This window comes from Aquarana catesbeiana, linkage group LG06 (assembly GCF_042186555.1).
Source record: "Aquarana catesbeiana isolate 2022-GZ linkage group LG06, ASM4218655v1, whole genome shotgun sequence".
Taxonomy (NCBI): Eukaryota; Metazoa; Chordata; class Amphibia; order Anura; family Ranidae; genus Aquarana; species Aquarana catesbeiana.
In genome coordinates, this window is record NC_133329.1 from 97028393 (window position 1) to 97054925 (window position 26533).

General features: G+C 43.1%; 1 protein-coding gene across 2 annotated transcripts in view; it reads left to right on the forward strand.

Moving 5' to 3' along the window:
• RAB26 (RAB26, member RAS oncogene family) overlaps positions 1-26533 on the forward strand; it is a 417846-nt gene that overhangs the window by 252698 nt on the left and 138615 nt on the right. For both annotated transcript variants that reach the window (XM_073636482.1, XM_073636483.1), the window contains one exon: positions 26274-26315. In XM_073636482.1, coding sequence (XP_073492583.1) covers positions 26274-26315 — 42 coding nt within the window. The remainder of the gene's footprint in view (positions 1-26273; positions 26316-26533) is intronic.

Here is a 26533-nt window from a genome sequence, read left to right on the forward strand (position 1 = left end):
ATGTAGATTGTCACTTGCCACGTCGCCTGCCACATGTTGCGGATTGTCACTTGCCACGTCGCCTGTCACCAGATGCAGATTGTCACTTGCCACGTCGCCTGCCACATGTTGCGGATAGTCACTTGCCACGTCGCTTGTCACCAGATGCAGATTGTCACTTGCCACGTCGCCTGCCACATGTTGCAGATTGTCACATGCCATGTCGCCTGTCACCAGATGCAGATTGTCACTTGCCACGTCGCCTGCCACATGTTGCAGATTGCCACTTGCCAGGTCGCCTGTCACCAGATGAAGATTGTCACTTGCCACCTGCTAAGATGGTCTCTTGTGTCCCAGAGACAGGCAGCAGAGAGATGATGTAATCTCTCTGCTGCCGCAGCTGCCTGCATGGTGTGGGGGGAACTGCAGGGATGCAGGGCAGGCGCCAGGCGGTGAGAGATGATGTCATCTCTCTGCTCCCCCGCCCGCCGGCTCCCTGATTGGCCAGCAGCCAACAAACACATCGAGCGGTGCCGACACATCTCACCAACTGAGCCGCCGGGCCAGCCCGCTGTCTCTCTCCTGCGGAGCCGCCCGGCGGCTCTCTCACTTACGGAGCCGCTCGCCGGCTCTGTCACCTTTGGAGCCACCCGCCGGCTCTCTCACTTACGAAGCCGCCCGCCTGACTCACCTGCATTTCTCGGAGGGGGCAATTGCCCCGTTGCCCCCCCCCCTGGATCCGCCCCTGCATGAAGGGTCAGGGCTGTTTTGCCAGCAAAAAGGGGACCTATTCAATATTATGTGGGTCATCATAATGTTATGGATAATCTGTGTATATTTGTTACATGTCCCCATTCACATAGCATAACTTAAAAAAAGCTTACTTTTTTTTACGTGTTCTAATCTGGACCCACAGCAAGGAAAAATCCTGCTAGCTCTCCTTGTTTATGAGGGGTCTGGGCAGCCATAATTGACTCTGTCTGTACTGTGCAGGCAGATTTTCACACTGCCGGTCCTAACAAAGGGTATTGTATTGTATGTTAATGAGTACAGACTCAATTTTCTAAGCATTAGTGGGGTAACGCTGATGTTCCTTTTCAACTTCATCGGGAAGAAAATTTGAAGGAGCAGGAAGGAAAATTTTTCAAAAACAAATTTCTAAAATGTATGCTGTATGAATGGGAACACATAACAAAATTATAGTGGGGTTTCCTCAGAAGTGGAAATATACTTTAAAAGAGTTCTTTTTTTTGGCCATATTGTGGGTCACAGCAGTGCACTTTCTTTGGCTCTCCTGCGACCCAAAGTCAGCTGATAGTGGGCTTTTGCCCACTATCGGCTGACATCACAGAGCCGTTCCAGGCTCTGCAAAGAACCCGACTTTGATTGACAGCTGGCTCTGGCTCTCTGCACGTGGCTGAGAGCCGAAGCAAACTGCTCCCGTCCCCTCTCCTGCCCAGCACCACAGTGAGCTCTGGAGGCGCAGAGCAGAGAACATTGACTTCTAGTCACTACTCTCTACTCTTAGCAAACAGAGAACTGAGCAATCAGCGGTCATGTGATTGCTTAGTTCTCAGGCTTAGAACTGACGTGGGATAGCTGCAGCATCAGACCGATGCTGTAGCATGCAGGTGAATATGGATATTTGTTTTTTTATATAGCCCAAACTTCTTCTTTAAGTTGGCCATGCTCTATTCAAATTCCGTCTGGTTCCTGTTGAAATGGCTGAAATTCACTTACTGGCTGCCCCTGCCAGCCGCCTCCAGCCCAGCATCCCTCAATTGAAAATTCAAAGGAGCTGTACATGTGTCAGGAGTTATTCTTCATCCTATCTATTCCTGTATACCTCAGTTGACTGACATTTCTCTGGTTGAATGACCAGGAGCGCACCGTAGATCAGAGGCATTCCCCGTGGCCTCTGAGGTCCGGCCTCCTTCATTCTTTCTTTTTGGTTTTTGTTACCGCCGATAACTGTGTTCTACTTGTTAGAAACATTTAAATATCGCACATATACTATGGATCGGTTTACTTATTCCAATTATGTTGTGCACTCCGGATAACGGGTATAGTCAGTTGGCTCTGTAAGTCTTTACATTCTGTCAATAAAAACCTATATAAAAGAAAATTGTTGGCCAAACAGAGGCTACATCCATTCTGTATAGTGTGGATGCAGGCTGAACAGAAAAAGCCAAGTTTACATAACCATTAATCAGGCTTCCTTTTTTTTTCAGTTTTGCTCCCTGCCATACTAGCAATAGATTTTTTTTTTTCAAGCATCTCCAGTAGCGTCGAAGGCTGTATGCTGGACAGAGACCTATCTGCTGCCTCTTCCTAAGCCTCCCATCAGCCAATGTCCTGGCAGTGGCCAAGGTACCTTCACATGATCTTCATTGACAGTCTTTGCACATATTGTAAGGCTTCTCTAGTCATTGCAAGGATCTTGGTGGATCTCAGGGCCTTAGAGGGGGAGCAGCTTGGGTCTCTGGAGCGTATAGCCTCCTTCACTCCTGAAAATATCAGCGCTGGGTTACAATATCATTTCTGTTTCTTACAGGGCAGGGGAGCAAAATTGAAAAATAAAGCCAGTCTGACCTATAGGTATGTAAGTGCCTTCTGACCACAGGCCACACCCACCCACCACCATATTCCCCAGATACAACCATGTAAAAATAAACATGAAAACAAAGGATTCTGGCAAAAAAATGGCCGCAGCACTTTATTGGTTTACATTTTTCATAACAAAAACATATTACTCAATACCTGCATAAAATAAAACATCAAGCAGGCTCTGCTCACTTATTAGAACTTGAGCAGCTTAAACTTTAATATACTAAGAAAATGTCCCCCCCGGATTCCGGGGGTGACCCGACCACACAAAATGCTTGCGGCGGGGAGGGAGGGAGCTTTTCCTTTCATATTCCTGAACACTGCAGAGGAAGTACAAATTTCAGAACCGTCCAGCAATTCCCATTGGACTATTCTGGATGCCTTTCAAATTACCTTTAAGGGGACAGTGCCCCAAACCATTTCACCAAATAATACCTAAACGAGTAAAACACCTCAAACAGGGCTTGATGGCTGCCATCTCAAGAAAGTGGGCCCAAAGAATGTGCCCCCTTTATCATTACTCTCCCTTAACCTCTGTAGTGATCCACTAAAGAGAAGTATGCTTCTAATGCTCCTCCCCACCTACAAGCCTGATTTGTGGGCATGCCAGCTGTAGAGAAGTGGCAGTGCCCCGCCCCCTGTGTAGTGAACTGATATGAACTAATTTAAACTGAGCTGTTTGAAAAGGAATTTTTAAAAAAAGAAGACAAATCTTTGTTTATAAATCTTTATTTATGATTAATTAACTGTATGAGGAAGAACTTACTGTGTGTAAAAAGCCCGTGCCATGGTCAGTGTAAAACACTGGGAACTGGAGACTCGTTTTGAAACTCCAACCTCCCCAGTATGTATACAGACAGTGCATGTCTGAAGGAACACAAGCAGAACTCTGTGTTTAGCTTACACTATATTGTCAAAAGTATTGGGACGCCTAACTTTACATGAACTTTAATGGCGTCCCAGTCTTCGTCTGTAGGGTTCAATATTGAGTTGGCCCACCCTTTGCAGCTACAACAGGTTCAACTCTTCTGGAAAGGCTGTCCACAAGGTTTAGGAGTGTGTCTGTGAGAATGTTTGACCATTCTTCAGGAAGCGCATTTGTGAGGTCAGGCACTGATGTGGACAAGAAGGCCTGGCTCGCAGTCTCTGCTCTAATTCATCCCAAAGGTGTTCTATCGGGGTGAGGACTCTGTTCAGGCTAGTCAAGTACCTCCACCTGAAACTCACACATCCATGTCTTTATGGACCTTGCTTTGTGCACTGGTCAAAATAATGTGGTGGAAGAAGAATGCCTCCTACAGACAAAGGCCGCTAAAAAGTTCATTGATATCATGCTGCTGGCTTTGCCAAGTGGTTCTGACCTTGGAACTAAGCAGGCATCACCAAATGGGCGGTCAATGGGCCACAGCTCAAGGAACCCCTAGCAACCTACGGAAGAACTCTCTGATTCAATGTAACTCTATCTGGGAAATGGATGGTCTATGATGATAAGTGAGTTGGGTAGACAGTAACAGAGAGCAAGTTCACATAAGCCTGTTCATTGTAAGTTCATCATTGTGTATGTGCAGTTTAGGAAAATGCAATATAATTCAGTGTAGAATTATTTAAAAAAAAAAACAAACCTGTCTTTTCTCTACGTCTTCTGTATTTGCACCCGGCCTTAAATTTACACTCAGTGTCAGATAAAATTACACATTACAATTCTGGAATAAGCCTGTCACAATACAACAAAAATTCAAAGCACGTGGCCTACAATGCAGCAAAGAGGGATTGCCTAAAAACACTTGGTTGCATTATTTTCGGATTTATATGAATATAGAGTGAATGCCTTGGCAATTAGAGAGTAACGATAAGGATGCATTTCAGCTATGTGTGCAACTATAGAGTTATTTTTTATGAGCATCAAATACTTACAGCTGCACCTACATTATATTCAGGTCGCAGAAATCCATTAAAGGTCCTATCTATCTTCTAGACTATGCAAGTATTGCAAATTATATTCACATTGGTTGCATTACTTGCAGATATTGATGACATTACTTAAAATATACCTGAGCTATTGATCGTTGGCTTTTAGAGGTCAAACCGTCTTGCAGAATTTTTCAATTAGCTGTCACCTTTTATTTAGAGGAGACTGTTTCCTCTTTGTCATAAGTGATCATCCAATTGGACAAGTACACAATATGACAACCCAAGAAGTCTTTCTTTACTCTGGAGAAGAGAGCCAATAAATACATTGCTTCTAAATAGACTGTTCTGATCAAAGGGATTGCCCTGGGGGTATGTCGTCTCCGGGGCTTATCAGTTTGGCTTTGATAATATGTTTTGTGCCACAATACTTTTGCTGAATGTGGCCTTTCCTCAGACGTGATAAATGAGCCAATATATTGGAAAATGCAGTACACACATCCTTCCCTCGGAACAGCTGTGACCAAGAAGAAAGCAGGACCAAAGCCCAATTCTGGAGCGTCTGAGTAATAGCAGCATCTTTCTGGTAACTAATGCACTATGTTTTTTTAATGCTCTGGAAACCATTACAAATAATTTAGCGTTACTTAAAGGCAAATCCAAGCTTTAACTTTTATAAATGCTGTCATGTAACCAAAATCAAATGTCTGGCTTTAGGTGGGCACACACACAGATGCGGTGCGAATTGATGCGATTTCACAGTGCAATTTGTGTTTTGACAGGTGCGAATTTAATGGAATAGCATAGCTGGAGATTACATTTGCACCGCACTCGCACAGGACCCTTTTTTTAACCGGATCAAAATCGCACCGCATCAATGTGAACTGCCTTCATAAAAAACAATGTATTTTCACATGACATGTAATTGTAATAATTTCAGATCACATTAGATTTGCATCAGTGTGAACCAGCCCTTAAAGATAAATATACCCAGAAAAAATGCTGAGTTTAAAATGAGCAAGATTTCTGTCTTCATTAATATATATATATATATATATATATATATATATACACACACACAGCACCCCATATTGAGAGAAAAACACAGAATTGTTGACATTTTTGCAGATTTATTAAAAAAAGAAAAACTGAAATATCACATGGTCAAGTATTCAGACCCTTTGCTGTGACACTCATATATTTAACTCAGGTGCTGTCCATTTCTTCTAATCATCCTTGAGATGGTTCTACACCTTCATTTGAGTCCAGCTGTGTTTGATCATATTGATTGGACTTGATTATGAAAGCCACACACCTGTCTATATAAGACCTTACAGCTCACAGTGCATGTCAGAGAAAATGAGAATCATGAGGTCCATGGAACTGCCTGAAGAGCTAAGACAGAATTGTGGCAAGGCACAGATCTGGCCAAGGTTACAAAAAATTTCTGCTGTAGCTAAGGTTCCTAAGAGCACAGTGGCCTACCTAATCCTTAAATGGAAGACGTTTGGGATGACCAGAATGCAGTCCCAACAGTGAAGCATGGTGGTGGCAGCATCATGCTGTGGGGGTGTTTTTCAGCTGCAGGGACAGGACGACAGGACGACTGGTTGCAATCGAGGGAAGGATATCCTGGACGAAAACCTTCTGCAGAGTGCTCAGGACCTCAGACTGGGCTGAAGGTTTACCTTCCAACAAGATAATGACCCTAAGCACACAGCTAAAATAACGAAGGAGTGGCTTCACAACAACTCCGTGACTGTTCTTGAATGGCCCAGCCAGAGCCCTGACTTAAACCCAATTGAGCATCTCTGGAGAGACCTAAAAATGGCTGTCCACCAACGTTTACCATCCAACCTGACAGAACTAGAGAGAATCTGCAAGGAGGAATGGCAGAGGATCCCCAAATCCAGGTGTGAAAAACTTGTTGCATCTTTCCCAAAAAGACTCATGGCTGTATTAGATCAAAGAGGGGCTTCTACTAAATACTGAGCAAAGGGTCTGAATACTTAGGACCATGTGATATTTCAGTTTTTCTTTTTTAATAAATCTGCACAAATGTCAACAATTCTGTGTTTTTCTGTCAATATGGGGTGCTGTGTGTACATTAATGAGGAAAAAAATGAACTTAAATAATTTTAGCAAATGGCTGCAATATAACAAAGAGTGAAAAATTTAAGGGGGTCTGAATACTTTCTGTCCCCACTGTATATATATATGTATATATATATATATATATATATATATATATATATATATATATGCGACAGGTACACTTTAAGATACTGAAAACTGATTTGCTTGTTCATTCTTACAAGAAATCAGTTCAGTAAATGCTTAGGAATGATAGACTTGCCATTTAAGGTCACATTTAACAAGGTGCATATTAAAGTTAATTGGAAAATTAGCAATCCAACTTGCTGAAGATCCAGGCTTACTTGGGAATTAGCTTAATCACCTCTTAGGCTTGTATATTGTGTTTATTCTCCCAGGTTGAGTGTGACGGGCCAACCCCTGCAATTACATTTCATGTAACGTGTAAATATTGTTTTGCAGTAAGTATACCTAATCAATTAGCCACTGTTCTCGGTTTCCTCTGGCCTGGATTTGATGGCAGGCAGCAGTAAGATTTTGCAGAATTTGTCTATTAGTTGGTTAAACGGGACCCAAGGGCATTCAGAAGTGAGCCATCTATGGCTGTGCTAGAGGAAGTGATGTGAGGTTCAGCATCAGTGCCAACCAAACCACTACCATGCAGTTTGGTGGAGCACAATTTGTAAAAGTAGCACAGGATATGTAAAGCTTTGTTTTGTTTTTTTTTTAAGATAGCAAACATGTCATACTTACCTCCCTTTGTGCAGTTGATTTTGCACAGAGTGGCCCCAATCCTCTTCTTCTGGGGTGCCACAGTGGCACTCCTGGCTCCTCCTGTTCTCGAGTGCCCCGTTGGAAAGCCGCTCTCCCTCGCGCTCCCGTGTCCTGCTGCTGCATCCATTGACACAGACAGCAGGACTCGGCCCCACCCCCTGGCTCCCGTCATTGGATTTAATTGACAGCAGAGGGAGCCAATGGCTGCTCTGCTATCAATCTATCCAATCAGGACCCGAAACAGCGGCTGGAGCTGGTGTGCTCGTTCCCGTCGCTGGAAAGACCAGGTTCAGGTAGGTAAAAGGGGGGCTGCTGCATCACAGGAGGTTTTTCACCTTAAAGGGGTTATAAACCCTCGTGTTTTTGTTTTTACATGTTAATGCATCCTATGCATTAAGGTAAAAAAACCTTCTGACACTGACCCCCCCCCCCCCCCCCCGGTTTTACTCACCTGAGCCCGTTGGTTCCCTTGGCGGAGATGCGCTGTACCTCTGTCAATCGAATCCAATGACGCGGGCGCCAGGGCCAAGTCCGGAATTCTGTGTCTAGAGCGCGCCCGCAAGGTAACCCTCAGGGAGAGCACTCTCCCAGGAAGTTTACCGATGCGAGGAGGAGCCGCGAGCGCCCCCGGGGGACCCCAGAAGACAAGGTTCGGGACCACACTGTGCAAAACAAACTGCACAGTGGAGGTAAGTATGATATGTTTGTTACTTAAAAATAAATAAAAACAAAGGTTTACAATCACTTTAATGCATAGAGGTAAAGAACCTTGAGGGTTTACATGTTTCATTTTTGCATGTTCCCATGCATTTCAAAACTGGGATTCTTGGGAACGTGCAAAAACACATGCGTTCTATGTCTATAAGGTAAAGGGATGAGGAGTAATACCTTATTCCTCACTCCCTCCTTCTATGCTACCACTCTTGTAAAGCCCCCTCCCTAAGGCTCTCCCTGCTGTATGCTCCACATATTGTGTAGGGTTAATAGTTTTGCATTGTACGTGATGACGCTCAGGGACTACCCACAGCCCAGGGTGAAAAGAGGAGGGGACAGCAGTGGAGCCTTTGGAATGAGGAATAAGAACACTTTCACACTGATGCAGTGCGGTTTTTCTGCAGTGTGGGTGCAGCACAGTGTACCCATTGTTTTTGTGTGGGTTACCTGCTCTTTGCCATAGACTTCTATCAGATTGGGCATTTTTGGTACATTTTCTGAAAGAGCACCAAAGGTCCGGCATGCAAAACCGCACTGGATCAGTATGAAAGTGTCTCTTTCTCGACCCCTTAGACCTAATGAACATTTAATTCTTGCAGTGCAGGGGGGCACACTGCAAGAGTAATTTTTCCTTGTACACAGTGGGCTTCAAATAATTCCCATAACTCTTTATCGCTAATGTTAATTTGAGACAAAGATTGACCTAGGAGTTGCTTCTTTAAACCCCCTTATTCTCCCATGGCGGTATACTTTTTCCTTGAAGCTCCATGTTCCTTCACAGATAGCTAAAATATTTAGCACTTCTAGGTATGGAAGAGCATGTGACCTTCTACCCAGTGCTTGGGCTTAGCAGTTGGCTGCAGTACTGTCAGATGACCAGGGAAATAAAGTTCCCATTCCCGCAGGTCACCAAAGCAGCTGATTAGTGCCAGTTGGTGTGATGGAGCGCAGTTAAAGTAAGTATTGGGGATCGGGGGATGCTCTTGCAGAGACATTGTCACCCTGCATAGAGAAAATGGAAGTGTCTCTTTAAGTCATGATTGACCTGGGTATGGAAAAAGACGTGTTAATTATGTGGAATCGTTTTTATTTGGTTTTCAAAAGATAATAAGCACAAATTCGCCCATGCAGGGGGACAACACAATTACACAGACTGTTATGCCCTGTACACACGGTCGGACATTGATCGGACATTCCGACAACAAAATCCATGGATTTTTTCCGACGGATGTTGGCTCAAACTTGTCTTGCATACACACGGTCACACAAAGTTGTCGGAAAATCCAATCGTTCTGAACGCGGTGACGTAAAACACGTACGTCGGGACTATAAACGGGGCAGTAGCCAATAGCTTTCGTCTCTTAATTTATTCTTAGCATGCGTGGCACTTTGTGCGTCGGATTTGTGTACACATTTGTGTTGTGAATTTCCGACAACAGATTTTGTTGTCGGAAAATTTTATAGCAAGCTCTCAAACTTTGTGTGTCGGAAATTCCTATGGAAAATGTGTGATGGAGCCTACACACGATCGGAATTTCCGACTACAAGGTTCTATTACACATTTTCCATCTGAAAATCCTATCGTGTGTACAGGGCATTAGAGTAGTAATAGCAACAGATGATCAATTATATACAGTAACCATTTGGGATCATGGACCAACCGTAGGTTCATAATCCAATAAATTCCCCAAGGCCAGAGATCCTGGCATAAAATAGGCCAAAGAAAATAAAATAACTAGAAAGAAAGAAAAGAAGAAGGTATAGAGGGACTAAGAGAAGAGTGGGAGGGATTACCCCCTACGGACTTGGGGCCACTGCAGGCATCACATTATGAGTGACAGTAAACTAGTTGGATGTAGGGAGTAGTTAATCCAAGGTTCCCAAATTTTAAAGTATTGTGGAGTGAGTCCTTTAAAATACTGGGCAGTCATATTACTCCTTGAAACCAGACTGATGGTTTATTCCATGCATGAGCAATGGTCCGTTTAGCAGATAGGAATAAGTGGGGAGCTAATTTTTGTTGGTAGTGAAAAGGCCAGGGATAGGGCAGAGTGGTAGAGCCAATGTAGCATCTCCACAGCTTGTCAAATGAAATAAAGTACTGTGTGTAACAGACCAAAAAACCTGGCCCACAAGACCACTAGATATGCAGTACGTCCCCATGTTGGGCACTACTCCTAAAGCTTCTATCACTGCACGACGGATTCACATTGGCTGGAACCAAGTACCAACTCAAAAGTACTTTGTATGCAGATTCAAGGGTTGCCATATTAAAAGAGCATTTTACTACATTTAACCATGGCCTACTCCAGTCTCCCAGATTGTTCTGAGTGGTTAAGTTCCCACTGTGTCATGCATGAGAGGGGTGCTGAATGCTCTTGATTGTTCAGGGAAGTATATAGGACTGAGATGAGGCCTGGGAATGTATGTTCGAAGCTCGTCTTACGATAACAGTTCATCGAAGTACGACGGAGAGACATTATCCAGTGTTGAAGTTGGAAGTACCAATAGAATTCTAAAGGGGGAGCTTCATAGATTTCCTGGAGGGAAGCCCATGGTAGAAAGGTTCGGGTTTTCAGGAAATGCTGTACTCGTGTAAATCTTTGGGTGGTCCACCAGGCAAATGTATGCGGTTGTTCCATGCCAGGTGGGAACAGCGGATTGTTCACAAACGTTAGGAGCGGAAGAAAAGAATACATGAGGTTACCAGAATAATGGACTGAATCTAATGTTTTCAGACTATCTGACATGAGGGGGCTCAGTGGGGGTGGGCATAATTTATGTGGGAGCATGGTACAGGAATCAAGTCACAGTAGGTACTTCCAGAAGTACTTGAAATAAAATATCAGAAGTTGCGTGTAGCATAGATAGCTGCAAGATTCGGGCAGCTAATTAGCCCTGGCACATTTCTTAGCCCAAATAAATTGAAGAATTCTATCTTGCAAAAGTCGTCAATAACGGGGGGGAACTCGGACTGCCACAGTGGAAAAATAGTACAGGGCCTTGGGTAGCATCATCATTTTGATTACATTAAGGAAAAATAGAGGTATTGCCATGATTGCATTAGGGAAGTCAGTAAGCTTAGGAAATGATAATAATTGGCTGCAAATAGAGTTGAATTGGAAGAGGTCAACTTGATCCCCAGATAGTCCAGGGACGAAGTTGTTCAATGATAGGGGAAAAGTGATTGAAGCTGCAAAACTAGGTCAGTCGAGAGAGAGATGTTCAATTCGAAAATCAAGTTAATTCACAAGCTGTAACTTGTATATAATGCAGAGGAAAAAAAAATTTAAAGGGACCCTGTTAGGAAAATTAATTCTGGAAAAAAAGAACGCTCTTCAAAAGAAAAGAGGAAATACTTACCCTGACCCCCACAAAAAAACACAGCAGTGATTTAATATTTGGATGGAGGAACTACTGAGCGATGCAGTGGACACAGGAGATTGACGCTCCCGCAAGTGTCAGTTACTCAGGTAGAGTTCAATGTAGTATTCTTTTTCAATGAAGCTATATTTGGCAGCCTGATCAGCAGGATAGGTATTATGAGGTAGTATACAGTTCCTTGAAAAAATATTCATACCCCTTGAAATTTTCCACATTATGTCATGTTACAACCAAAAACGTAAATTTATTTTATTGGGATTTTATGTGATAGACCAACACAAAGTGGCACATTATGAAGTGGGAGGAAAATGATACATTTTTTCAACATTTTTTACAAATAAATGTGTGAATAGTGTGGCGTGCATTTGTATTCAGCCCCCTTTACTCTGATACCCATAACTAAACTCTAGTGGAACAAATTAACTTCAGAAGTCACCTAAGTAGTAAATAGAGTCCACCTGTATGTAATTTCATCTCAGTCTAAATACAGCTGTTCTGTTAAGCCCTTAGAGGTTTGTTAGATGACCGTAGTGAACAAACAGCATCATGAAGGCAAAGGAACACACCAGACAGGTCAGGGATAAAGTTGTGGAGAAGTTTAAAGCAGGGTTAGGTTAAAAAAAAATATCCCAAGCTATGAGCATCTGACCTTTATGGAAGAATGGCAAGAAGAAAGCCTTTGTTGAAAAAAAAGCCATAAGAAGTCCCATTTGCAGATTGTGAGAAGCCATGTTGGGGACACAGCAAACATGTGGAAGAAGGTGCTCTGGTCAGCTGAAACCAAAATTGAACTTTTTGGCCTAAAAGAAAAACGCTATGTGTGGCAGAAAACTAACACTACACATCACCCTGAACACACCATCCCCACTGTGAAACATGGTGGTGGCAGCGTTTTCTTTGATGGCCAAAAAGATCAATTTTAGTCTCATCAGACCAGAGCACCTTCCTCCATACATTTTGGGAGTCTCCCACATGCCTTTTCGCAAACTCAAAACGTGTCATTTTGTTTTTTGCTGAAAGTAATGGCTTTCTTCTGTCCACTCTGCCATAAAGCCCAACTCTATGGAGCGTACCGCTTATTGTTGTCCTATGTACTGATACTCCAGTCTCCTCCAGGGTTACCTTAGGTCTCTGTGCTGCCTCTCTGATTAATGCCCTCCTTGCCCAGTCCATGAGTTTTGGTGTGCAGTTGTCTCTTGGCAGGTTTTCTGTTGTGCCATGTTCTTTCCATTTGGTTATGATAGATTTTATGGTGCTCCTAGGGATCATCAAAGATTTGGATTTTTTTTATAACCTAACCCTGACTTGTACTTCTCAACAACATTGTCCCTTACTTGTTTGGAGAGTTCCTTGGTCTTCATGGCGGTGTTTGGTTAGTGGTGCCTCTTGCTTAGGTGTTGCAGCCTCTGGGGCCTTTCAAAAAGGTGTGTATATGTAATGACAGATCATGTGACACTTATATTGCACACAGGTGGATATCATTTCACTAATTATGTGACTTTTGAAGGTAACTGGTTGCACCAGAGCTTTTTATGGGCTTCATAACAAAGGGGGTGAATACATACGCACATGCCAATTATCAGTTTTTTATTTCTGAAAAATAGTTTTATGTATATATTTGTCTAATTTTACTTCACAAACTTAGTCTATTGTGTTCAAGCCAGGATTCTGATTGCCCGGAGGTGGCAGTCGGCGTCACCACCGTACAGTGGGGATTGGCTAAATAGTATGAACGGGGTCATTCTCAAGGAGAAATGGTTATATATAAAGCAAGGAGCAATAAAGAAATATTACTCGATCTGGAAACCCTGGTGGGAGGCAAAAGGATTTTCCTTATAAATTTTATCAGCGTAGTAAACATGCAAATGATGGCCCATGACCCAAAAGAAATTAGTCCGTGAGAGGATGTAAGATGTGTGATTGTGAGGAATGGATGGTGCTGTGACGGTGAAGTGAATGGAGTAGGACTTGGGTTATAATCGAAACTTTAGTCAGGCCCCTCCTTGGGTTGCTCCCCCTAGCCAGGAAACATCCATAAAGTAGCCTTCATACCATCTATACTGCATATTTCTAGGATGGGGGAGTACTGGTGGGGGAGGTGGGGTCCTGGAGGTAATGTCTGTATTGTTATTTTGTGTGTAAAAATTTTGTTTGTTTTTTTTTTAAAACTTTAATAAAGAATTAAATAAAAAAAAAAAAAAAAAAAAAGGCTATTGTGTTCTGATCCATCACATATTCAGATTAAAAAAACATTGAACCAAAGGCTGTAATGTAACAAAATAGGTAAAAAGCCAAGGGGGGTGAATACGTTTGCAAGGCACTGTAAGCACTTTATTCATATTGCCCATATTGGGTTATATTGCACAAGGTATTTCCAGCAAATTCGTTAGCACTGCACTTTTTGTTCCTATTTTGTGATACTTTACCATAGTATTGTGCCAGCAGGTTTATTTCCAAGTAGGTCTGAGCGCGGAAGTTTTCTTTTTTCTTTCAAAAGTAAATATAATATACCTTCCTATCTATTTACTAAGGCTAGCAGCACAATAATTAAAATAGTTATTGTTGGAGGGCACATGCGCGCAATTGCGGGATATGACTGCCTAGTCCCTGCACTCCGTGCCGCCGGCCACAGCATTCCCGGCTACCAAAGCACTATCTGCCTAAAGACACAAACCACCGGACCCCCGGGATAGCGGACATCACCAGGCACCTTTGGGTATGCACCGCTCTCAGAAAACCGGACCGAAACATCCCAAGCAGCATAAGGCATCTCCTGGGTGGGGGAAAGGCAAGATGGTGCCCGAACCTCCAGAGCCTGATGCTTCCACGAGGCTCTCCGTGGCAGGTCCGGCCTCCCCTTCAGACAGCCTGCAGCAATTTCCCTCAGATCTGGTAAGCCCTGATCAACACACTTGGGATGCTATGCTAGATAAGTTCCACTCCATTGTGAGAGATGAAATCTCTGCAGCCTCATGCAAACTTTCCTCTGACCTCAGGCGGGGCCTAAAAGAGCTAGGCCACCGAACGAATCAGCTTGAACAGTGGATGGACTTAACCACCACCGTGCTAGAGGGGCATGAGGAAGAGGTTGACAAACTTAACGCTGAGCTGGAAAACTTGCGTGATAAACTAGAAGACTCTGAAAACAGGGCCCGCAGGGATAACCTTAGAATCTGTGGGATCCCTGAAGTCATAACTGACTTGCAAGGCACAGCCACTGCCTTCTTCCAAGAGCCCCTGAGATATCGCTGGAACACCTGGAATTTGATCGCATTCATAAATCCCTTGCACCTAAACCTACAGAAGGCCCACCTAAGGATGTCGTTATAAAGTTCCATTTTTACAGAACTAAAGAAAGGCTGTTGCAGGCGACAAGGGAACGCCCGAATCTTTCCTTTCAAAATCATTCCCTTCAATTGTTTGTGGATCCATTTCTAGTCACGATCGCAAAGAAAAGAAACTTGAAACCCTACCTCCAAATCCTGCAAACTTATGGTATTAAATATAGGTGGGGATTCCCCTTTAAGATCTCTTTCTGCCTGCAAACCCATGGTATTAAATATAGGGTTTAATAGGTAAAACGTCACTTTCAGGACTTTCAGCTGAAACTCCCTTCATCCCAAGGGGAACCATCCTCATCGACCTCTGGCCCCAGAGGAGTACAACCCCCTCGCAAGCCATCGCAGGCATCCCAACAAGGCTCCCAGGCTCTACGTTCACTTCAAGCTCAACGCTTCCAAATGTCTCCACCTGCTGAAGAACTGAATCCTCCTACACTAAGAGGTTAATACGTTAACAGAAGCCTGAGTTACTTCCCAGGCCTTTTCCTACAACCGTAGCCTACTTTGCCCATGTTTGCAGACAAGTGGCTCCTCAGAGTCGCATTACTGATATCGACCTTTTATATGTTTCTTTTCACCTTCTTTTTACTATTTTAACTGTTCACAAGGTTGTTATCTTACATTTATAAGTGGCCGGCTCTGTCGGTTGCGGACCGGCCACCCTGAGCCGCTCAAATAGAGAGATGGTGGCAGGGGTGGAGGGTGACCTGCAGTGACGGAGCCAGATGATGCCTCAGGGCCATCCTTGGCTTACTTTTTTTTTGGGGAGGGTTAGGGGCCCACTCGGTGCCTATTACGGGCCCGGGGGCGACCCCCTATTCCTCACGACCCGAGTTAATCTCTGACAAACCTAACATCATACATTCTCGCAGGTCGTTATGATTTACTATAACAGTTACCTAGTTAGTAGTGAATACCAGTACTTAGGCTGCTCAATTTTTCACTGAATGCCTCTCACGGGCCTTCCCCAAATCTTTCTGGGGGGCTGGCGAGAGGTCCAGCCGAACTAGTACTCGAGCTAGAAGTTATTGTTTCTTTTTTAGTTTGTGTTTGATATTTTTCGTTATATTTAGTGCTCATTATAATGCATTTTTGTCTTATGGTTTCAATAATTAAGTAAGCCGAATGGGTCCGGTGGACCACTGCGCCCCCACAGCGTCGGCACTTGCTTGGGATCTTGATCCTAACCAACCACCGACCCACTGGTGGGCCTTCAGATCCATGATTAGTTGCACTTATGCTTCGTTCAAAACATTCCTTCTGAGAACTCCTCAGATCTAATGTCCTCACTTTTCTTTCTTCCTTTTTCTACCTTCCTCTACCTCCCTCTTCCCTCCCTACATCCTCCTTCTTCTGTATTCTCCCTGGGGTCCATGGGGGTTGCACCTGGAGTCCTTGATGTACCTATACTTACCTCTCCACCATGACGCTACATTGGTTGTCTTTAAATGTGCAAGTTATGAACTCGCCACAAAAAAGGATAAAAATATTTAAGTACTTAAAAAAGCAACATATAGACATAGCATGTCTACAGGAAACACATTTTTCCTCCGCCTCTAATCCTAAATACTTTGATGCCCAATACCCACAGGTCTTCATGGCTAATGGCCCGACTAAGCAGAGGGGAGTCTTGATCGCCTTTAGTAAATCGGCCCCTTTTAACTGTACTAAACAGATAGCAGACCCCAATGCTCAGGACCCTTCTTGAAAACATCTCCCTTTAATTGAGTCAGTGTTTATACTAGCAGCCCCCTGGACAGATCATGACCCTCTTCTAGTGGCAGACCACTATACAATACATATATACAATACATAATACATACAATACAATACCAATACATAATCCTCTACACTCCTTTTGGATTATGAACGATTCACTACTATCCTTACAGATCATTCGGGAAGACCTGTTAGAAGCTTCAGTAGAATATTTTCGCCTCAATTCTATCTGTTTCCTCCCCAGTGTCTCTCTGGGGGGCCTATAAGGCTGTGCTCAGGGGTCATATAATTCAGATAGCATCAAAGCGTAAAAAGGAACGGCAAAGGTTGCAGACAACACTAGAATCCCGGCTGGAATCTACCTCTGCAGCTTTTAAGCAATCCCCCACACCTGCAAACCATAGACTCTTGGACCAGGCTCGCATAGACCTAGACCTATGCCTTACCGATCAGGCAGAACGCGCATTGCGCTGGTCTCCCCAGTATTGGTATACCAAAGCAAACAAGCCAAATTTGATGTTGGCCAAGAGATTACGCACCTTTAACCCCAAACCTACCCCTATTAGTTTACGTACCCATCATAACATACTCACCAGCAACCCGCTCCGTATTCTAGACGAATTTTTTCATAGACTCTCTATCCTGTATTCGGCCCAAGACCCCACCAATGAACAAGATAGGGTAGACTTTTTGCAGAGTATTTCGCTGCCTACCATATTCACGGCGCATATGGAACTTATGGACCGTGACATCCAGGAATCGGAAGTTAGATAATGTATAAAAGATTTAAAGATAGGAGAGAGGCCAGGTCCGGATGGCTTTACGGCACTTTACTACAGAAAACTGGTAGATGTATTAGCCTCTCCCTTGACGGCTATGGTCAGAATCTCTCTCCTGATTTTCTGATGGCTAATAAAGTGATGTTGCCGAAGCCAGATCGTGACCACTCCTCTTGGGCTAACTTTCGACCTATATCACTAATTAATGTTGATATGAAAATCCTTACCAAAATCCTGGCTAATCACATGAACTCTTTCCTCCCCCATTTAATTAAAAAAGACCAAGTAGGTTTCGTACCACAGAGACAGGCAGGGGATGTTATTAGGAGAATTATACAACTACAACATATCGCCCATAACCGTTCCTTAGAAACCATGCTTTTGTCACTGGATGTGAATAAAGCCTTTGACACTTTGTCCTGGCCTTATCTAATGACAGTACTTCGCCATTATGGCTTCGGTGCTTCGTTTTTACAGTGGCTAATGGCCCTGTACGATGCCCCTCAGGCTACAATTAAATATTACGGTTTGAATCCCCTATTTTTCCTATCCGGAAGGACACTCGCCAGGGCTGCTCACTCTCGCCTCTCTTGTTCGTTCACATCCAGATGTAAAAGGCATTGAAGTGGCAGGCTCTGTCCATAAGATTTCATTATTTGCAGATGACATCTTGTTGACATCACCCAGAATCTCCCTGCCTAACATATTCCCCCTTCTGAAGACCTTTGCGTCTCTTTCGGGTCTACAAGTTAACCCTACTAAATCTAAGGTTATGTCCGTAAACCTTTCCCCGCTGGAACTGACCTCCCTAAAAATGAATTTCCCATTTCAATGGCTCCCCTCGCTGCCCTACCTAGGAATATGCCTCACTCCTAAATGTGACGGATTATACCAGACCAATTTCCCTCCTATGTTTAGAAAGCTCACTGATACACTATCCTCCTGGTCCCAGCTCCCGTTATGTTACTTCGGAAGGATCTCTGCCATCCGTATGACCCATCTCCCAAAACTATTATATTTCTTTCGAGTAATACCAGTCCCAATTGCCTCCTACATATTACGAATTCACCAACATAAACTTTTTAAATGCATCTGGGGTTCTACCTGACCCTGGATTAATAAACGGGTTTTGTATGCTAGACGGATCAATGGGGGTCTTTCAGTTCCCAATCTTCAGGCATACTATACAGCAGCGTTCATAGCTCCATTATCTCACCTTCACGACACATATCAAATGCCGCTATGGGCCACTATCGATCTGGTTGCATCTCACCCTGTCCCCATTTCTTCTATACCCTGGCTCCCTGCCATCAAGCGCCCACGCGGGTTTGGACCATGTATGGCACACTCCCTCCGCTTATGAGACTCTGTCAAATACACGGCAAGATTATTGTCCCCACAACTACCATTGTTGCGCCTTACTCATTGTCCATTATTTCCCCCAGCTGTGAGAACCCTAAACAATTTTCTTTTTTCAAATATTGATTTTATTAAGTTTTCCAACAAAGAAATACAGTGGGAATACAGTACAACTGTGGTTATGATAAACAATAAAATGTTATGTTACAAGTGAGCCTTCCAGTTAGAGTCCCTCCGCAGTCTATAACGCGGACTACATACACTGTTACAACTGACCACAATTTCAATATGGTTTTAATACAGTAACATTATCCACGTTGGGAATAATTTTCTTGATCTTGTTTTCTAGTGAATATGATGACCTGTTGATCGTCACGTTGCATGTTTAGCTGCAGAGATCATAATCCAAACTAAATACGCAGCCCCTAGCCATCTAGGCATAAAACCAGCAGTTTGAAGAAGAAAAGATCGAAAAGACAGAAAAAGCGGGAAGATGATAGAGAGGGAAGAGGGTGGGTGGGTTAATGATGGGGAGAGGGGGTTATTTTTCAGCACGGAGGTGATGGATATATCAGTAGTGTCCCGCGCGCTTTGCCAGCATCCGTAGGACTTTAAAGAGTTTAATAGGGATTGCCCTTCATTAGAGTATATGTATAGGTTCCATAGCCTCCAGACTTTGGAGTGTTTTTCTTGTTTGTTTTGAGCTGTAAGCACTAGATCCTCTAATTTCTTAAGCTCCTCTACCTTACGCAACCTCAATCCAATGGATGGGGGTGTGTTTTGTTTCCATGTAGCTGGGATGCACGATTTAGCTTCATTGAGCAAGTGTCGTACAATGGATATTTTGTACAATTGTGCTGGGATTGTGGTAGCGTGCAGCAGAAAGAACATCGGATCTTTTTGGATTTTGTGATCAGTGAATTTTTGTATGATTGTCTCTATTGTCATCCAGAAGTGTAGCAATAATGGGCAAGACCAAAAAATGTGAAAGAGTGTTCCTCTATCTGTGTGACACCTCCAGCATTTGTCTGTCGTGTTAGGAAAGAATTTGTGCAGTAGTTGCGGTGTATAGTACCATCTTGTGAGAATCTTGTAGTTTGTTTCTTGTATTCTGGTGCAGATTGATGATTTCAGAGAGAATCTGAGAATGTTCTTTGTTTGTAAATCAGTAAATGTCTGTTTCAGGTCTTTTTCCCAAATATGTAAAAACCCCAGGTCCGGTTGTTCTGTCGGAGTGTTAAGTAAGGTATAAGTTTTCGCCAGTACTTGAGGTAGTACACCTTTGTCTCTGCAGTAGTCTTCAAAAATTGTCAAGTCACGTGCATACTGCACTGGCTCTGGTATGGAGTGGAGGAAGTGATGTAGACGTATAGCTGTCCAGAATGAGAGTCTAAAGTTACCAGTGCCATCCGTCAATGAGTGGATCGATGGCCATCGATCTCCGTCCACATAGTGTAACCCGCAATCCTTACCCTCTTTCCATAGTGTCTCATATTCCGCTTGGTTCGAACCAGGCTTAAATGCCGGGTTGCCAAGAATTGGGAATAAAGGGGAATTTTTGGATGTTAGAGAGGTCGTGGTAAACAATTTTCATGGTGGACAGATAATGGATTCACTGACGTCCACTCTTTGTTTACCCCCACAAGAATAATCATGTTTGAAGCTCTTAGATCTCCCCCTTAGAGAACATTATAGCTACCTTCAAATAAAACACTTTCTACAGCTACTTATAAAGGCCCAACCAACCCCATACACTCTGACACCCTTTGAATGTATTTGCAGGGCTACACCCCATTCCCCGGGATTAATATCCTTAATCTACTCCTCAATCATCTCCTCCAGGAAACCCCCCGTGCGATTGTACCATTTCCAATGGGAGAAGGATCTGGGTAAACAATTGGATCCAGAGGATTGGCAGATCATGACGATATCCCTTACAAAAAGCTCTAGGAATGTTCTTATTCTGGAAAAATGCATATAAGGTGTTGTATAGATGGTATTATACGCCAGCCAGACTAGCTCACTTTATTCCTTCCTACTCCCCCCCATTGTTTTCGGGGATGTTCGCTGGAAGGTACAATGGATTATATTTGGTGGACATGTCCTAAAGTATGCAGACTATGGGTCAGGGTTTATACTCTTCTACGCAATATGCTCCACTCTAACCTTAAAAGAGATCCCTATGAAGCCCTCCTATGCAAACCAATTCTTGAACGTGGAAAACCCCTATACTCAGCTTTGAAGCAGTTAAAATCCGCATGAATGATATTATGATCAGCGAGAAATTGGCGTCCTTCACCTCTGGCACTCATACTAAATTTCTCAGGGTCTGGCAACCATGGATATTATATAACCAACCATCCAGGTTCGATAACCTACTTCTTTCAATCTAGGGAACTCTGGGTCCAACCCCCCCCCCCTTCTGATGGACTCTTCCCCTCCTTCTTCCCTCTTTCTTTCTTCCTTCTTTTCTCTTTCTATCAAGTTCCTCCCTTACTTTCTGCAGTCTGCTTTCTCTCTTCCTTTTTCTGCTTATTCTTCTCTGAGACTCCTGGTTACAAAGATTTGATTTAGTGACGAGGGTTGCAACAATGCAAAATAATAATAAAAAATAAAAAAGTCTGTACAAAGGGATAAACAAGAACGAAAATTATTCTGCCCTTTTCTTTGTTACTAAATACCAATATACTATTGTTCTTCGAAAATATGCACTTCTTTATGTAGTCATTGCACTGATGAATGCTGTGAAATGTATATATTATATCTCTTTTGTTGGGATTCTCCCCTTTATCCTATATTTGATGTAACCATCGCACTATTGCACTTTTCTGCTGTAAATATTTTTTCTATCAATAAAACTTTGTAAAAGAAAATAGTTATTGTTAATTGAGAGAGTTTAGTTCCACTTTAAAGACACAAATTAATGTAGCTTTGTGTTCATACCTGTTTTAAATACAAGCAGTGTAAACGAATTTGATTTGGTATCAGCTTGTGTTGCAGTCCCTGCAGAGCTGAGCTGGGGGAGGGAGAAGCAGCACAAGAAACCAATCAGCTTTGCTGCAGTGCATGGGATATTCTGATAGGAGGAAAGAGCAGAGTGACAGAGAGATGAGCTCATCAGTCTGCTGCTTCTCCTTCCACTCCTTCCTTTGTCCAGTCAAAGTGGGGGTGGAGAGGAGACCAGTAAGCATCACTAAAAATGAGACCTCCTGCCCTCCTAGATAGGGCTGTGCTGTGTGCCATAGCTGTGTAAATCTAAACACTGGATGTACAGACATACATATCTTTTGGCAGGTAAAATATCTCCCTAATATGAATTTTATCTGTGTAATTAGCTGTTTGCCTGAAGTTCAGCTTTAAATTAATCGACTTTAATCCTCATCAGCCATTTAGCCATCTAGCACAGCTTGTATGTTGGGGATATTTTTCAAATATTGTATTCCACTATGGAATTCTGTTTATATGCAAACAGAATGTGTATTGTTAATCCATAACATTTATAAACAATTGAGAATCATTAATCATGTTTTTTTTTTCAATACAGTCTTTAAGATGGTTTTCGGTCCTTTTTTTTAATTAAATTTTCTAAACAAACAGATTCTAATTTACATATTCAGTGCTGGAATCTGAATCCCATTCGGTTATTATAGTTTGCAGGCTTTGCAAGGATAGATGTTTTTTCCTGCCAAATACTTTGAAGTAACATTATAGTGGAGCTCCACCCAATAGGAGTAGCTCCACTCCCCCCCCCGGCATCACATTTGGCACATTGTAGGGGGGGGGGGGGGGGGTACCTGGTTTTGACAGATACCAGCTTCCACTTCCTGCTGAGTTTGCCGCGGCATACGAAGCCGGAGGTTCAGCTCTTGCCACAGCCGGCCCATTGAGAAAGCCAAGAGTGATTCACGTATGCACATTAGGTAACTGGCTGTGAAGCCACAAAGCTTCACTGCCAGTTTTTCTTGCATAAGATGGCCGCGCCAGCACCTGAGAGCCAATTCCAGAATTGGCAAGCCGCCGAGAGTCTGTGCCAGTTGCTCCCGTCCCCTCCAGTGAGCGCAGAGCAGAGAGCCAAAGACTGACAGTCACCAGCTCTCTGCTCACGGAGCTCTGAGAACCGAGTGATCTGCGGTGTTTGACTTCTCCATTCTCAGTCTTAGAGCCGGCGGGGGACAGATGCAGCATCAAGCCGATGCTGCATCCACCTAGGTAAATGTCATTCTTGAGAGAAAAAAAAAACTATATTTCTTTTTTAAGGTAAAAAAACCCTTAGAGCCCCTTTAAGCCAACCATAGAAGGTTCGAGTTTAGTCCAATTATTGCTACATTGGACAAAATTCGAACATAGATGACCCTGCAATACACTGAGCTGGGTGGAAAATGATCAAAGCATGATGAGAGAAAAAGATCATTGGCCGAATGCTGCACATAAGACTATACCCCCCTCCCCCCGATATCTGTCTAAGCAATGATACTGCAGTCACATGAGTGCACAAAAAAAAAGACTCTTAAAGGTAGTTGCATACAGTTCTGATGTATGAACATTAGATATTCCTGTCCGAAAAAAAACCCTGAGGATGAGCTGTGTAGCACTTGCGCATATTGGCAAGTACGTGTTCACACGTGTAAAAAATTCTTTCTTTTTCTAATCAAGGGAACATGGCGTACATACATATAGCATGTAGATGGGCCTGTACATGTGACTTCTTCAGGAGTGGGACCTTGCAGGCGCTGCAGGATATCAATCCATGGCGGCGTATTGTGTTACCAATAGTTTGTTTGGTGACTGTGGTCCCACCTGCCTTGAAATTATTCACAAGCTCCTCCCGTGTAGTTCTGGGCTGATCCCTCACTTTTCTCATGATCATCCTTACCCCATGAGGCGAAATCTTGCATGGAGCTCCAGAGCGAGGGCGATTGATGGCTATTTTGTATTTCCTCCATTTGCGAATAATCGCTCCAACAGTTGTCTCATTCTCATCAAGCTTCTTGCTGATAGTCTTGTAGCCCATTCCAGAATTGTGCAGGTCTACAATCTTGTCCCTGATGTCCTTTGTCAGCTCTTTGGTCTTGCCCATGATGGTGAGGTTTGAATGAAAGAAAGAGATTCTGTGGCCAGGTGTCTTTTATACACATAACGAGTTGTCGTTAGGAGCACTTCCTAAATTGACAGGACTAATCTGTGTACCATATGAGCACCTATTGTAGTCAGTCTGTGGGAGCCAGAATTATTGTTGGTTGGTAGGGGATGAAATACTTGTTTTACTCACTGAACTGCGACTCAATTTCATACCTCCCAACCTTTTGAGATGGGAATGAGGGACACCTATCAGCAAAAGTATGCAGGCATATGACACACCCCTTGCCACGCCCCCTTAAAGGGCAATTGTATAAAAAACAAGTTTGGTTAAACCCACGAGTGCTTTTTTTACCACTACTATTCCTTTATATTGGCTTTTGGGATTTACAAATGGAGCAATTTAGAAATCAGATGAAAGGTTTAACGCTGGAAAACCCTTTTTGATAGAAAAAAAGTGTATTTTATATACATCTGTAGCGCTGGTAGATTTTTAATCTACCGCTTATATGTAAATTTAGTGGGTCATCTGTTCCGTACATAGTTCAGATTTAATCTATCACTAAATTAGCTTCTGTTCCAACCTTGGTTGTGTGCAGTTCCACTCCATTGCCTGTAGATGTCGGTGTCACTACAGACCGGAGCTGGAAAGCGACAGACTTAGGTGTATTGAGTGCTCTTCTTTCTCAGAAGTAACTCAGCAGAGGTTGTCCCCTGCGGTGCATTCTGGGAGGGGGTATTTAAGAGACAGATGCCATATTTCTGGGTTTTTTCGTTCCACCTGCTGGCCCTCCTGGCCGACAGGTATGTGCTAGGAGTCCTACCTCATGGTCCTCTGGTCTGGAGGACTGCGATGCTGCAGCGTGTGGGTGGGCCCAGAAGTCTGTCTGGGGCCTACTACAACTGCTGCGGAGATGGTCCTGTGCTGTCTGTCCTGTGGGAAGAAGCTGGACAATTAAGAAGAATCCAGGGGAGGACCCGTCATGGAAGGATCATGCGGAGCGCTGGTCTGGAGAGGGGCCTGGTGACTCAATTGGAGGACGCATCTTAAGTTAACCTACCACATAGTACTGCCGGGTCGGCTTAAAGGTTCGAACTTCCCTGCAACTCTTCTTCTATCTCTTTCCTGCTACTTCTTCCAGTTATCTCCCATTAAAGCATTGGAAAAGTACTAAAGTGACTGGTGCCTACATTGTTAGATGATAAGTTTAACGTGGACTCTAAATCTGGTATTGGTGAAACTACAGGTAAAAAGGTGACAGAAACAGCCCGCTTTAAATCAGCAGCTCCACCGTGAGTTAGTGCTACACATCTTTATAGATCAGACCAAAATGAGGGGGACAGAGGGACATTGCTCCAAATCAAGAACATTTGAGAGCTATGCAATTTACTTCAATTGTATCATGTGTTTTTTTCTGGATTTTTGCTTGATATTCTGTCTCTATCATTTAAAGTACCTATGATAAAAAAATTATAGACCCTTCATTTCTTTTTAAGTGGGCAAACCTACAAAATCTGCAGGGGATCAAAAAATGATTTTCCCCACTGTATATGTAAAGTGCTGCGCACATTGATGGCGTTATATTAGTACCTGTAATAATGTAAATAGTGAAAAAACTACTTTTACTTGGCTGAAGCACTTACTATAAAAATGGCCCTTTTTCCATAAAATGCTGTTTTTGTCTTTTTTATCCTTTGTTGCATCTCAGTGCTGCTAATCACTTGCTGTCTGCATGCACTCCAGTCGTGGTTGCATGGCATTTCCCAGGGCAGGTTTCCTGATGGTGACAACAATGGACCATACCTGTGCCATGCTTGTCAGTATATCCATATGCAGTCTCCATTGAGAGAGTTGGAGAGATTTACTAAAATGGGAGAGTGCAAAATCTTTTGCAGCTCTGCATAGACACCAATCAGCTTCCAGGTTTTATTGTCAAAGCTTATTTAAACAAACTGAAGTTAGCAGCTGATTGGCTACCATGCACAGCTGCATCATCAGATGCTGAGTGCTCCGGTTTTAGTAACTCTCCCCCATAGTGGCAACGCAGGACCATAATTTGGGTACAAGTAAAGAGCGTTGTCACCCTACAACAGGAAGTGCCTGAACAAGAATCATTGTGGCAGGATCACCAGGTATGGTTTCATGAAAGCAGCAAAATTCTACATCTTGAAAACGCCTTTTGAAATAACATTAATATCTTAACGCTAATATGAGATTTTAAATATTGGGTTTATATCTATTTTAACTTTGTTGTGCCAACACTTTGAAGAAATGCAGTGATTTGTCTTGGCATTAGCTAACAAAGATGAAAAATGTTGAAATAAATATCGATAATTTCTGTGTTCCAACACTTATGTATTATTGTCTTGTGGGCTATAAAAACACACGGCTGAACATTATGTAAATGAGAAGATAATAAAACATAATATAAGTGGTGAATATAGTTCTCCTGCGGTAATTGAAATGCATGTAGAAGTCGCTCCAGCACACAGCGTTCTGACAAGCTCACGGCTATTATGTTTTTGTCTTGTGTTTCAGAACAAAGTACTGAATGTGGATGGCGTAAAAGTCAAACTGCAGGTAAACACATTATATTTTTCACGCAGTTGTGTTCACTTTGCAGAACATTTTGGCTTAGCACAATGAAAGGCAGTTAACGATAACAGTACAATAAAATCATGCAGTCTATATATGTATTGTATACAGGAGAGAAAGCACGCCTGAAGATGTATCCTCTCTATAAAATGGTGATATCACATAAGGAACTGATTATATTCTTATATCCTTCCTTCCCTGGC